Source organism: Lepidochelys kempii, chromosome 3 (assembly GCF_965140285.1).
Source record: "Lepidochelys kempii isolate rLepKem1 chromosome 3, rLepKem1.hap1, whole genome shotgun sequence".
NCBI classification, from domain to species: domain Eukaryota; kingdom Metazoa; phylum Chordata; order Testudines; family Cheloniidae; genus Lepidochelys; species Lepidochelys kempii.
The window spans coordinates 92,386,197-92,401,793 of record NC_136382.1 but is presented as its reverse complement, the minus strand read 5'-3'; the positions used below and the strand labels follow the sequence as shown (position 1 = coordinate 92,401,793).

Below are 15,597 nucleotides of genomic sequence, written 5' to 3'. Positions count from 1 at the left end.
GCACACCACAGAAACATGATTAAACCAATATACAAAATACTGAGAGAATCAGTAAAGAAAACTCGGCATTATTTCTTATTTCTCTTTTCAAGAGATGTAACTTACATTAGTAATATGGTTATTACAGTTCAATATTATGCAGGCAAATTGAATAACATCCTTTATAATATAGACATTACCTATTAGAAGGTTAGCACCCTGCTCTGTCTTCTGGCATCATGTTAGTATTTTTAATCATTATCAACATCAGCTACATACTTTTGTCCAACAATCTGATTCTGAGGGTTTTTTTAAAAGTTCCTACTGCACGATAGTTCATGTTGTTGTATGTAATAACTTTCTTTGTACTTTCCAGTACATCCAGTATAGCTCTTTTTTTAATTTGTTACTTTATATTTCTGAAGTGTGGTCACCCCATTTCAAAAAAGGTGTATTGGAGTTGGAAAAGGTTCAGAAAAGAGCAACAAAAATGATTAGGGGTATAGAGTGGCTTCTGTATGAGGAGCGATTAATAAGACCGGGACTTTTCAGCTTGGAAAAGAGACGACCAAGGGGGGATATGATAGAGGTCTATAAAATCATGACTGGCGTAGAGAAAGTAAATAAGGAAGTTTTGTTTACTCCTTCTCATAACATGAGAATGAGGGGTTACCAAATGAAATTAATAGGCAGCAGGTTTAAAACAAACGGAAGTATTTTTTCACAAAATTCACAGTCAACCTGTGGAACTCCTTGCCAGAAGATGTTGTGAACACTTTAATAGGGTTCCAAGAAGAACTAGATAAGTTCATGGAGGATAGGTCCATCAATGGGGATTAGCCAGGATGGGCAGGGATGATGTCCCTAGCTTCTGTTTGCCAATAGCTGAGAATGGGCAACACGGGATGGATCACTTGATGATTACCTTTTCTGTTCATTCCCTCTGGGGCATCTGGCATTGGCCACTGTCGGAAGACAGGATACTGGGCTAGATGGACCTTTGGTCTGACCCAGTATGGCCGTTCTTTTGAAAAAACTTCTCACACCACTTCTCAGAATCTGCTAGAATCCTTTTGAAATTTTTCTTCACACTTGTGTACATCATATGCTTCTTTATTTTGTCTATTGTCTAAGGCCCTGAACCTGCAGTGTTTGTGCATGGGCATACCACTGTTGCTGCTTAGAACCCCATTTATTTTGTTGGGGCTCCATCTGAGATGAGGAGTCCTCTCATGAGCAATGTACAGTAAGATCAGGGCTGAATGTTGTAACATTACTTCTAGTACAAATACTTTTAAGCCTATTCTGACACCTTTGCTCAAATTGAGTACAGTAGAACCTCAGAGTTATGAACACCAGACTTATGAACTGACCAGTCAACCACACACTTCATTTGGAACCAGAAGTACACAATCAGACAGCAGCAGAGACCGGAAAAAAAAAATAGCAAGTACAGTACAGTGTTAAATATAAACTACAAAAATAAAAGGGAAAGCAGCATTTTTCTTCTGCATAGTAAAGTTTCAAAGCTGTATTTAGTCAATGTTCAGTTGTAAACTTTTGAAAGAACCACCATAACGTTTTGTTCAGAGTTACGAACAACCTCCATTCCCAAGCTGATCGTAACTCTGAGGTTGTATAGTAGTACCGAACTTTACATGTAGTGCTGTTCATTTCAGTGGGATAATCTGTACAACAGAGTGCTGCCTAATTTGAGAGAGGATGGCAGAATCTAGACATTTGTGATTTTAAAAAGAATTTTCAGAACTGAAAATATGCATCTGTGTTCTCAACCTGGGAATGATTTTTTTCATAGTATTTAAAAGGTGATAAAGCATTTTTCTTTTACCCACTGTAAGCTCATTGTCATGCTCAGAAATGATTTTTTGGTTTGATACTTCATTTTGTTCACACCTGGATCAAAACCACCAGAACAATAAATAACTTTAGAAATTTAAACTTTGGGTGTACATGGTAGTTGTAGCCTGCCCTTGGTCCATGAACAAATTGGGAGTAGGTTATGGTCCTTACTCTTTATACTCAAAAGTACTCGAAAGACTCCTCTATGGCACTTTAATTTGGAGAAGTAGAATAAAGAGTACATTTTTAACGATGGCTTGAGCATGTCAGTGGCTTTTTTAAATGATAAATGGAGGTATTTTTAATAATACATGCATTTTTTTGTCATTTTAAAGAGAATCCCTCCTGTTAGTTCATCGTTAAATATTTTATGCATTGTTTAAGTCTGTGTAAAAAAAGTTCTTCTCCTTTTGGATTTCATAGGAACTAGAAGAGCATTTACAACAAAAACATTCTGAAGAACTTCAGACATTGAAAGAAGCACACAAACAAGCTATGGAAGGTTTCAAATTGGAAATGGAACAGGAACTTCAGACTCTTCGATTTGAGCTGGAAGATGAAGGGAAAGCTATGCTAGGTATCGTATTTTCTAGCTAGTGTAAATTGTATCAGAAGATGAGATTGCCATTTGCATAATTAATATAATTGTAGACATAATGAAGCACTTTCCACAAACTTCATAGCACTATAAGTGAAAAATGGTATAAAACTAAGGATGACATTATGAATAAAGAAGGTAAATAATTTAAATAAATATAAAGTTGTAGAATGGGATTTTCAAAAGCACTCAGCATTGGCCTAACTGTTTATACTGAAATCGGCAGGAGTTTGATTTGAATGAGAGCAGATAGATCAGCTGAGCCTTTGGAAAATCCCAGTATTAAGTGTTCTAGAATGATGTGTCAGCAACCATAATTTCATGATGGAGAAAGTTTCAGAAAGTACCAATGAAATAGAACAACTAGAACAGTTTCAGCATATACATGTAACAATGGTAAAAATGAAGACACTAAGGATCCATCTGTACTGCAAAAACATTTTAGTCAGGTGACTCAATAAGTACTAATTGCTAATTACTATGTATATTACTAAACTGTAGTGTATTACAAATCAATCTATGATTTGTAGAATAGACAGACCCTTAACTAGAAAGGTCCATAGTTTTAGCCTGGTTAAGGAATGTGGTTACTAAAAATCAGCTTGTACATGACTGGGTTCCTTGACTTTTTATTTTTGGCGTATAGATGAGTGTCATTTATTTATTTTTGAGCCCCTATGAATGTGCTAGGCACTGCACAAAACAGAAGAAGATCTCGTCATTTCCTCAAAGAGTGCGCAATCTAAATTCAATACAACAGAACAGGTGAGGATCATAGACTGATGAGAGGGTGAGAGGAAGGACAACAGGTGACAATCAAGCAATTTACTCCATAACATGCACACACACTTGATAGTTCTGAGTTGTTTGCTTGTTTTTTTTAATTTAAGGAACCTTTTCCCCCCTCACTCTTTCAACTGGTGAGATGGCAGGAATTAGCTTTTAGAAGGAATTTGAATGAGGCAAGTTAGGTGGCTTGCTGAATAGACTTGTGGGAAAGAACTGGACACTTAAGGTGCTGAGGAAGAAGACAGATGCCTGTGAGATGAGGTGATTAAGGGAGTACGGAAGCTGGTGTCGCTGGTGGAGCAGAGGGGATGGGGAAAATGCAAAAAGTGGCTAGATTGTACAGGTGGGCAAAGGTTGTATGATGGTAGGACCTTGAAGGCAAAGACAAGAAGATTGAAATGAAATGCTGTGCAGTGAAGACCCAGTGAGTGATTCAAAGAGGAGAGAGGATATATTCAGAGCAAGAGGGGATTCAGAAGAGAAGGAAGACGGGGGAGTTATTTTTGGCAGTGATATTTTGGCTTGACTGGAGGGTGAGGGGCAGGTGACAAGGGTAGTACGAAAAAAAACATGAAGAGGAGACTTCAGGAGTCACAGCAGGAGGTAACAAATACAGAGAAGTGATTTGCCCATTCGGACAAAAAGGAAAAGGCAGATTTTAGAAATATTATGAAGGGAAAACCAACTGCATAGGAGTGAGAAGAAGAGGGAGGATTCAAAAATTATCTCTCAGTTTAAGGGCCTAGGTAACAGGGAACATTGTGGTGTTGTCAGCTGCAGCAAAGAATGGGGGAAATAGACTTTAAAAAACAAACCAAAAATAGATTTCAAATTTTGATTATGTACATAGTTGAAAGATGTCATTTTGGTATAAGATGACATTTCTCTGGTAGTTTCTGGTTAGGTCACACTTTATACATGTCACATAATGAATAAGCAAAAACACACTGTACATGCAGAAATGCTTGGCAATTAGGTACCAGCAACATGTCTCACCTGAGCTCACTACTTTCATTCTGCCTTGTGTGCTACCATTTTCGTTCCTTCTTTTAGTAGTGCTTACTTCCTGTTCCCTTAATTGGAATGTTTCCTTACTAGTTCAGCATCTTTTCTAGTTAGTTTAGCTTAACCTTTCTACCTGAAAAATCAAAGAAAACAATCCTCTAGCTACTGAACTTTTGATGAGGCAGTGCATCTCAGCAGTACTGGGTCTTCCTGTCCATCTTGCTTACACTTCTCTGAGTCATTGTTTGGATCAGTCATAGACCAGAGTTAATCATGCTTCCCAGCTGGTGAAGAGCCTGTGCTCAGAGATCTCCCATCCAAATAGAGCTGCTTGTTATCTTTTTTTCTGGCAGATCTCTCTTTTCAAACTGTTTTTTTGTGAATTTGGGGCTTTTTGTTTTTGTTTTTGCTGACTTGCCCTTTGTGGTGGCATAATCCCAGCTTTCTACACCCTGTGATCCTCATTATGTCAAAACTAATAACCCATTGCAGTGAAAAGAAAGGGTCCAATATTAAATCTTTTCAGCACATTATCAAAGTCATGACTGACTCTAGTCTTCTCACACAGACAAATCTCCTGTAGACTTAGTTAATGTTGGCTCCACAATACTAGCCAGAATCTCCTTTCTGATCCTGGAAGGCAGAGTATCAGGGATAATGCCAATTTCAACTTCTTGGACAAGGACTATCTGAAGTAAGAGCCTCCAGACACCTTTCACGAAAGGACCTATCTGCTTGTTGCAGGAATCTGACAAAACGTCTCACGTTATCTCCACCCCTTCCCTCAGCCCTAACAAAAAGTAGAGAGGATTTGCTCTTCATTGCTGAAGAAGGGAATCTGGACAATGCCATTCTTCAGTTGCATTCTTTTATGGTTCTTCTTTTATAGTTCTACTGAGCAGTACCTGGGCAGTCCCAGACTCCTGTTTTGCCCACTCTGCTACAAGTAGAGACAATCTGCATGCACACAAAGCAAAACTGTTGTCTTCTCCACTGAAAGTGAACTCAGCAATGGTCTGTTGCTCCAACCAGTCCAGTAACTGGGTATTTTTGTGAACCAATCCAGGAGTTTCCTCGTAATCCTGCACAGTCTCATGCACCTTGGAATGCTCTCCCAGATCCACAAAGGGATAGTATTCATCTTAAAAAAAGGTCTGTCTACATTAGAGCTGGAAGTTGTAAATTCCAGCTCAAGGAGACATCTTTGCGCTAGCTCCAATCAAGCTAGCAGGCTAAAAATAGAAGTGTAGCTACTTTAGCCTAAACAGCATGAGGAACTAGCTACCCTGAGCACAGTGCTGTCTGAGATGCTAGATGTGTACTTGGGTTGGCTAGCCTATCCCACCACTTGCATCAGTGCATCCCCACTTCTATTTTTAGTGTGCTTGCTCGATCAGAACTAGTATGGGTATGTCTCCTTGAGCTGAGTTAATACATTCCGCCTTTAGTATGGACATACTTTAAAAGTATTGCAAAACAGAGACCTGCAGTCAGGGAGTTTGTGATGCAGTTAGCTGCTGCACATCACTAATTAGTCGGCTCTCTCAGTTCTTTTAAGGTACCCTTGAAAAATTGACTTGACCTAGAGTTTAAACTCACCTCGGAGCTATAAACCTTACTTTGAATCTGTGAATGTTAAATTTCTGGTTTTGGCTGCTGTTGTTTAAACTGGGTAGGTCAGTGAATTGTTTTTTCCTCATCAGCCCTTTTAGAAGAGGGATGTTGGTAAATTGGAGAGAATTCAGAGAAGAGCCACAAGCATGATTAAAGGATTGGAAAACATGCCTTATAGTGACAGACTGAAGGAGCTCAGTCTGCTTTCCTTAGTAAAGAGAAGGGTAAGGGATGGTGTGATCACCATCTGTAAGTACCCTGCAGAAATGTGGTAGTGCAGCAAGTTGATAATAGGTTCTTCAGTCTATCGGACAAAGGTATAACAAGATCCATTGACTAGAAGTTGAAGCTAGACAAATTCAGACTGTCAATGAGGCATACAATTTTAACAGGTAGGGTAGTTAATTATTGGAACAATTTACCAAGGTCATGGAGAACTCTCTATCACTGGCAATTTTTAAATCAATTTTGGATGTTTTTCTAAAATATACATCCTAGTTCGAACAGGAATTACTTGGGGAAGTTCTTTGGCCTGTGTTATACAAGGGATCGAACTAGATGATCTCAGTGGTTCTTTCCTTCTTTAGAATCTATGAATCTGTACTGTCATCTAAAAACACACGTGTTTTTATGTATTGCACCTTCTTTCATGTAAAATCAGATTTTCTGTCCTTTTTTTGGCCCTCTTTTTTAACAAGGTAGAGAATCAGCAATATTGCTGCATATCAAAAGAACAATAAAGTATTATCTTAACAGAATCCAAGAATTTGAATTAGATGAATGTCTGTTTTTCTGATTTGAGGGCTCCAAAAAGAGATTTAAAGTTTCCAGAATACTCTGGCCTCCATGGATTAAGCTCTAATGCAGGGGGTGAACCCCAGATGATGGGGATTAAATATAATCTGATTAGATCAACTGCCACTTACGGTATGTCTTCATTGCAGAGTTAACCTAAACTTTAACTCTTAGCCCCAAACTCTCTCTCTCTCTCTCTCTCTCTCTCTCTCTCTCTCTCTCTCTCTCTCTCTCTCTCTCTCACACACACACACACACACACACACACACACACACACTCTCTCTCTCTCTCTCTCTCTCTACCTTTTACCTGGTTTGGTGGTACGTTTCCAGCGTGGGTATTCAGACTTGTGGATAGACAGCTCAACTCAGGCTAACGCAAATCTGTCTACCCATGCTGGGAATCATACTTTCCATTTGCAGTGTAGATTTACCTTAAGGGCCTAATCCAAAGCCCACTGAAGCAAATGGAAAGATTCCCATTTACTTCAGTGGGCATTGGATGAAGATCTAAATGGCAAAAATGTGAACAGCAAAAGATCAAATGAGTCTCATACTTCCTGACAAATGGCGGTTTATATAGGATAGAGGAAAGTTGACACCAGCAAGGATGCTATTATAGTAATCCAGCAGAAAAAGCGCCAAAGCATGCACTAGAGCTTGTTGGGTCAACTATTAACCACAGCGTCTCAAAATGCTTCATAAATGAAGTTGACGCACGTCTTAGCAGTAAAATCAACTTCAGACTGAATGACAAATCTGAGTTGAAAATTACATCCAAATTCCATACAGTGGAGGCTAGGGTGGTACAAAATTAGTTTACTTCAAAATAGAAGGACTCACAAATGGAAAGACAAGTGACATGGCTGAAAAATAGGATTTCACCCTTACCCAAGATTAATAAGAGTTTAGCATACATCCCGTTAGAGCTGTCACTCAGGATACCTCAACACTGCAGCTGCCTGCCAGCGTGCTTCCCAGCTCAGGTAGACAGACATGCACTAACTCTGCTCCAGCTAGGGTGCTGAAAATGCAGTGTACCCAGCTTGGGTTTCTGCCCAAATACAAACCTAGGATTTGTGTACTGTATCTCAGTGATCTTCAGCAAGTAACTGGACTGACCAGTTTTAATCCTGCATTGCTAGTTGCAATGTACCAGGCAGCGGGTTTCACTTAAATTACAAGCAGAAAAAAAAACTGCCATATTGTGACTGGCAACCGTTGCTGCACGTATGTACGGCAGTGCACGCCTGTGGCCGTTTCCACTACAGTGCCCAAGTCAGAAGGCCTCTGGGACCGCTGCTAATGTGGCACCCGGATCCCACACTGCGTACAAGGCCCTCAGTACGCCCAGTCGGCAGCTCCTGCTCCTCTCAATGCCAGAAAGCAGGACAGACCCAAGACTCATGAGCAGTGAGGTTAAGCAGCAGAGGCCCGGGGGCATTGGTTCCTGAGAGCTTGGGAGGAGACAATAGGGGAGCTGCCTGGGCTGGGAGGGAGTGGGTATAGGGGCTTATGGGCCAGGGGAACAAGGTTGATGGGAGAGGATAACCTAGGAGGGGAAGGGAGAGTATCTGGGAGGAGAGGAGGAGGGTTAGGCTTGTGGGGGGAGCAGTTGCTGTTTTTTCTGTATCTCAGAGGTGACAAATTTATTTGGGCCCCTACCAGCTTCCATCTGGGGTCAGCCACACCAGCTGTTGCAGAAGTCACAGAGAGGCATGGCATTCTGCTTGCCCACTCAAGAGGATGAAGGACTTATTTTTCAATGTGCAATTAAAATGTCATTAACTGGAATGTGTTTTTCCATTATCAGTCATGGTAAAAAGGAGACAAGTAGGTTTTGTGCCGAGGCTGGTAAACATCCAGGGCAATTTTGCAAGTAGTAAAACATAGTTTATCACTCAGGTAAGCAGACATGACTCTGAATGTGCACAGGGAGCAGATGTGATGTATAAGATCCCATTTTTACATAAGTATTTTTCAGATTAGAACACGCTTTAAGAACAAGCATACTGAGTCAGCAATACAATTTCCTGCAGCACGTGGGTTTTCTAGTATTGAACAAGTCTGACTTTGCTTAGGATAGAAGATAGATGATGTGCAAGTTCAAGGTGTAGGGTTCCAAACCTAAAATCAGCTTGATATGTTCAACATAGATTTTATGTTAATTTATACAAGTAATTTTCTGTCTCTGTTTATTAGGTGAGCAGTAATATTTTATCAGAGTTGGATTATTATGTTAATTAACAATAATGTTTACAAAATAAACATTTTTCCTTTTAATCATTGTAACTAGCCTCTTTGCGCTCAGAGCTAAATCATCAACATGCAGCAGCAATTGACCAACTAAGGCACAACCATCAACAAGAATTGGTAGCTGCTAAAATGGAACTTGAAAGAAGTATAGAACTCAGCAGACGACAGGTAAATAAGCATTAATGGTAACTGGATTTAAAATTGCATATTTAGAATTTGTTTTGTGTTAACTGGAGAGCATAACTGTACTATAAATGCATATTGAGGACTTTAATCTTTAAAAGGCAGTCAAAGCTGAAGACTGTGCTCCGTCATCAGTTTGTCTAAACTGCTACCTCTTTCCCTTCTTCCTTCCCCCATCAACAAACCTAACTGAGAGTCTTAAACTAGCCCCCAATTCAAGTCTATAAACTAAATTTCAGATTCAAAATTGTCCAGCCATTTTGAGGGCACAGTGACTGGACTCAGAGGTGGAAAGTGTTATTTCCCATTAAAATTAGTCTGCTAGACTTTGTCTTTTTGCAAGACTTCAAGGCTAAAACATTGTTTTTTTGTGGAGCCACTGTTCCTCTAGGAGCCTAAATCCAACATTTAGGTGCCATGGAAAACTTCAAAATTCCCACTAAGTTAGCACCTAACTCCATAGCACCCAAAGTCCCTAGAAGCCTTCGTTAGTGGGCATGTGCACAGCCACCTCACTCTAGGTGCCTGGGCACCTATCTCGTTCCTAAACTCTAGCAGGTTCTTCAAACTAGGCAATGCCCTTCCGCTCTTGCTTGTGGAGCCTGATCCTGTTGGTGTTCTCAGAGTACACTGAACCCATACAAAATTGTCAGAGAAGGAGGTAGAGATAGTGATGCTATGCTCGTTATAACTTTAGCCCAGTGATTAGGGTAGTCACCCAGAATGTGGGAGTCCCAGATTGAATTCACACCTCTTCCTGATGTAAATAAGGGTTTAAATTTGAATCTTCCACCTGCCATGCCAGTGCCCTAGCCACAGAGCAAGGGGATATTCTGGGACAAGTCTCTCTGTCTCTCCTGTTGAATCTGTTCCATTGTGTATAAATAATTAAATATGAAATGAAGCGGAGTGAATGGACCAGGGTCTCCCACATCCCAGGTGAATGCCTTAACTGTTGGGATACAGTGTCATTTTCACTCTCTCTCTCTCTCTCTCTCTCTCTCTCTCTCTGGCCCACCTTCTTCTTCTCCTCTGCCAGTTTTTGTGAAAAATAGCTTAGGTACCTAAGTCCAGGAGAAGGTCCACAGCTGTGAATCCTGAGTGGAGAAAGACACCTCCCTTTGGCCTGGAGTTAGGCACCTAAGTCCTTCTGAGGGGTGGAACTTAAGCCATGCACTCTCCTGTTAAATTGTAAATAAAAAAATCTAAAACAAAAGGAAAAGTAAGCTATGTTATTATCTTCCAGAGACAAGTATTTTGCATCTGAAACAGGAGTATATTAAAGTATACTTTGTTCTTTATATTTGTTTATCAGGAGAAGGAATTTTTGTGCCGAGTATCAGATCTACAGGATGAACTCAAACATCGCGACCATCATATATCTGAATTGGACAAGGAGGTTCTGACTCTGCATGAGAATATAAGTGCCCTAACCAAGGAACTAGAGTTTAAGGGAAAAGAGGTTCTCAGAATACGCAGTGAATCCAACCAGCAGCTAAGGTATGAATTTTTCTACTATAAACTAAAATATATTCCCATTTGTTAATCTCAACTGCTAATGTTTGTCAGAGATACTTGACCCTTTGTGGGTTGTTAGTTTAGATATTTAGTCATGTGGTAATGTACATCATTTAGCCTCTGCCAGGAGGTAATATAAGTAGATATTATTCGGTTCAGGTGTAATTTTAATAACCTATTTTGGCTAACTTTAAAATCCTCTTAAGTGTTTTTTAAAACTCATTATGCTTATTTAATTAAAAAAAAAAGCATTAAAGGAGATGACTTTTCAATGAAATAAGCTTGAAGCATAGAGAAAAGTGAGTAGTACGATTTGATGATTCAGTAATTGCTGACAGTGGTGTTTGGTGTTGTACAAAAAGCCGTTTCAAACCTGGCAGAAAATCATGATGAACAAAGAAGACTGATGTTAGAATAACTATTTTTTTAACCAAAAAATAAATTAAACAGGATACATGAGCAAGATTTAAGCAAGAAACATGAGAAAGAGCTGGATGTCATGACAGCAGACCACATCAGAGAGAAACAAAGCATGCTCGCAGATTTTAATAAGACCCAAGAGCTACTCAAGGAAATTAATTCAGCTTTACAAGTTTCGTAAGTTTTATTACATTAAAAAATCATATGTGGCTGAGTTTTGAGTGAAAAGTGATTCATTAAGGTATCCAATAAGTTATCAAGTATCATTTGAGAGAGAAACATATGCAAAAACCACCCCCAAATATGGGGCCTAATCCTCAATTCCTTATACACTCAAAATTCCCACAGACTTCAGTGGGAGTTTTGTGAGTGTAATCAGACCCAAAGATACAGGGTAGAAAAGACAACATTACATTGGTATAGTGCTTAATAAATTGGAGGGAACATGTTGTTTAGAAGTTTATATTGTTGCTATACATTACTGTACATAAGTGAGAAAATAAAATAGCTTAAGTAAAGCTATAAATACCATAGATCATGTACACTGCCAAAATATTGACTGTTGTAAAAGATGAGGAGGGTAAGACATTGTTCAATAATTATGTTTAGCTTTTATTAAAATCCAATAAAGATTTCCACATGAACAAGAAGATTTCTGTTTGACCTTGTAAAAAAGGGTGAAAACTTTTTCACCACAGAAAGCTCATACATTTTTCTAATAACTTAGGCCAGGCAGGGAGTCATTTCTCTGAGCAACACAGAATATCTCTTTACAAGGGTTAAAACAGCACATACATATCTCTTTTAATATATATTGAGGCCATCTTACTCATATATACAAAGGAGAGGAGAAAAAACAGGAGAGCCTGCACTCCCTAATTATGGATGAGATGTTTGTGTTGTGCCTCTCAGGGTATGTCTATATATACAATAGTACTCTCAGTAAATAGGCATTATTTCATATCTCAGCCAGAACATACTTTTAAGTATGCAGAAGACTAGGAGACTATTAATTAAAGATATTAATTAAAACATATCCTATTATATTTTTCACGGAAGCAGAAATTTATTTGGGAGCTATTTTCTTTCCAAATGTGATCCTCAGTATCAACACATACCTTCTCAATGAAGAGAACTCAAACTTCAGAAATATTTTTATTGCACTTGCAAAGAAAGGTTTTCATAATTGTGGATAATTAATTAATAATGAGCAACTGATGTCAGGGCAAAGAACACCCTCTAATAAATTTTAAAACCTGTTCCTTCATATGTAGCAAACTCCAATTAAATTAAGATCAAACTCCCCATCACTGTTCTAAATTAATAGCAACAAATAGTATATTCCTTGTTTGTGAGTATTTATAATAGTGACAATTAAGAATCTTAAGCTGTCACCTAAATATTTCAAAATTAAATATATTTTGCTCATATATGTGTTCAGCATCTTTCAGGTTGGTATGGCTCAGTTGCATGTGTTTTACTATTCTTGAGGTTTATGAGCTAAACCAAACAGCAGATAATCTACTTTAGAAAGAAAAGTATAAAGGAGTGGAGACGAATTTGGTACCACTGTGTGTCAGAGATTATGTTCTGGCAACATTAAAGAAGATAGAGTGAGTGAGTTCAGCTAGAAAAGACTGAGAAAGTTGATAGTCTTTAAAATAATAATACTTAGCTCTTCTATAACACCTTTCACCCATAGATTTCAAAGTGTTGTATAAAAGAAGTGAGTATGATTTATGTTCACTTTACAGAGCAGGAGACTGAGGCATGGGTCAAAGGTTCACACAGAAGGTGCTGGGAATAGAACCAAGGTATATATGTCTAAAGGGACAAATCCTGCAGAAAGGCAAAGATATTGCTAGAAAGTCAAACAACTTTGCCGGAGAAATTACAAGGGATGCAGTAGCATACCCATGCCTATCATCATAACCTTAGAACAATATATCTGAAGAAGGCACAATAACATCAGGAAAGAAGATTAACCACCACTTCAGGATCACAGAAAGAATATTACAAAGATCATTAGATATAATAAATTAACAGGAATAAATAAGATTCATTTTAGCATACTAAGGGAATTAAGTAAGAAACTGACATGGCTCTTATCAAGTCACTTTGAAATGTTGATTAACATTAGGAGGGTACTTGACGACAGATGTTTTGATTATTCTTGAATAAGTTAATAGGAAACAGGAAAAACTAGACCAATAATAAAACTGAATTCAATTTTAGAAAATATTTTAGAGTCATTAATAAGGAATGAGCTGTGAGTTTCTTATCAAGAGAGCAGTCACCACACGGATTTAAAGGTTGAAAGTAAAACCTAGTTTCAGACTAACCTGGTAGACTTTTTTCAAAGGGAGGGACAGAAAAAAAATCTGATCTATTTGTGTTGCAGCAAGACATTTGCAAAAGGATATTTGAACAAAAAAACAAGCACAATATGCTAAGCACAAGCTGGATAGAAAACATGCTCATGAAAATTGAATATGGACTGAGGTTATTCAGTCAACGTATTCATAAATTACTGGAAAAAGGGGTGAACAAATTTGTGACAAATTTGCAGATGATACAAAACTATGCAAGACAGTTAAGTGCAAAGCAGACTGTGAAGAGTTACAAAGGGATCTCACTAAACTGGGTGACTGGGCAACAAAATGGTAGATGAAAGTAATGTACACTGGAAAAAATAATCCAAATTTATTTATACCAAATGATGGGGTCTAAATTAGCTGTTACTACTCAGGAAAGAGATCTTGAAGTCATTGTGGATAGTTCTCTGCTGTGCTTAATGTGCAGTGGCAGTCAAAAAAGCTAACAGAATGTTAGAAACAATTAGGAAAGGGATAAATAATAAAGCAGAAAATATCATAATGCCAATATATAAATCCATGATACGTCCCCACTTTGATTACTACGTGCAGTTCTGGTTTCCCCATCTGAAAAAAAGTTATATTGGAATTGGAAAAGGTGCAGAGAAGGCAATAAAAATGATCAGGGGTATGGAACAGCTTCCATATAATGAGAGGTTAAGAGGAGTGGGTTTGTTCTTCTTAGAAAAAAAGACTATTAGGAAGGAGTATGATAGAGGTCTATAAAATCATGGTGTGGAGAAGGTGAGCAGGGAAGTGTTATTTACCATAACACAAGAATTAGGGGTCACCAGATGAGATTAATAGGCAGCAGGTTTAAAACGAAGTGCTTCTTCACACAACACACAGTCTGCCTGTGAAACTCAGTGCCAGGGAATGTTGTGAAGGTCAAAAGTATAACTGGGTTCAAGAAAGAATTAGATAAATTCATAGAGGATTGGTCCATCAAAGGCTATTAGACAAGATAATCAGGGATGCAATCCCATGCTCTAGGTCAGGGGTGGCCAACCTGTGGCTCCGGAGCCACATGCGGCTCTTCAGAAGTCAATATGCACCTCCTGGTATAGGCACCAACTCTGGGGCTGGAGCTACAGACGCCAACTTTCCAATGTGCTGGGGAGTGCTCACTGCTCAACCCCTGGCTCTGCCACAGGCCCTGCTCCCACAGCACCCCTTCCTGCCCCCTCCCCTGAGCCTGCCATGCCCTTGCCCCCTCCAACCTCCCCAAGCCTCCCGCACGCCACAAAACAGCTGATCGGGCAGTGCGGGGAGGGAGGGGGAGGTGCCAATGGGAGGGGCTGCCAGTGGGTGGGAGGCACTGGGAGCTGATGTGGGGCTGCTGACCTATTACTGTGGCTTTTTGGCAATGTACATTGGTAAATTCTGGCTCCTTCTCCAGCTCAGGTTGGCCACCTCTGCTCTAGGTGTCCCTAAATTTCCAACTGCTAGAAACTGGGATTGGACAATGGGATGGATCACTTGAGATTGCCCTGTTCTGGTCATTCCCCCTGAAGCATCTGGCAGTGGCTACTGTCAGGAGACAGGATATTGAGCAAGGTGGACCACTGGTCTGACCCAGTATGGCTGTTCTTATGTTCAGGGAAGGTTTGCCAACTGAATAAATAATCGCAGCCCACATTCACTCAATTTCCATAAGTATGAGCTGAAGTTCTGAGGATCTGATCATTGTTGAGGGGTAGGAGAGGCTGAGGTGCAAACACAGACCTTTGTGGAAGAACAGTATCTGGGGACTGGACTGTGAGGGGACCGCTGTGGACGGCACCCAAATGGAGGGTTGAGTTAAAGCCAAGGCTCCTGTAAATCCAGGTGCCTGGGTTCTATTTACAAACTGAATCCTGCAAGTTTAGTACAGCATTAATTCAGAGCTATAGTGAATTAATGCTGTGCTAAACTTGAATGGAAACAAGCGGGGTATCCCCAAGCCTATTTCTGCTCAATATCTATTTAAATTATTGCTGTAAGGCAATAGAAAAAGCATGATCTCTAGAGCTGACCATAGGTGCGGAATTCTGGTCAATATTACTGACCATCCTCCCCCAAAGTTAGAGAGTGTTTGGATCCAGATTTTGTTTCAGGCTGCTCTCCACTGATAACTTCCTGGTGGTATCAAAATATTAAAACCTGGATATATATTTGAGAACACAGAATTGAAGGAAGATTTAAATATATTTGAGAAATGGATTG

At 39.4% G+C, this 15,597-nt stretch overlaps 1 protein-coding gene across 9 annotated transcripts in view; it reads left to right on the top strand.

Moving 5' to 3' along the window:
* Positions 1 to 15,597, top strand: part of FAM184A (family with sequence similarity 184 member A) — a 167,950-nt gene that overhangs the window by 127,898 nt on the left and 24,455 nt on the right. For 6 of the 9 annotated variants that reach the window (XR_013635563.1, XM_078852182.1, XM_078852179.1 and 3 more), the window contains 4 exons: positions 2,263 to 2,416; positions 8,937 to 9,064; positions 10,395 to 10,579; positions 11,048 to 11,194. Coding sequence is in view for 8 of the 9 variants with exons in the window: in XM_078852182.1 (XP_078708308.1) it covers positions 2,263 to 2,416; positions 8,937 to 9,064; positions 10,395 to 10,579; positions 11,048 to 11,194 (614 nt within the window). In the remaining variant the exon portion in view is untranslated. The remainder of the gene's footprint in view (positions 1 to 2,262; positions 2,417 to 8,936; positions 9,065 to 10,394; positions 10,580 to 11,047; positions 11,195 to 15,597) is intronic. The other 3 variants (XM_078852183.1, XM_078852180.1, XM_078852181.1) reach the window with 1 other exon arrangement.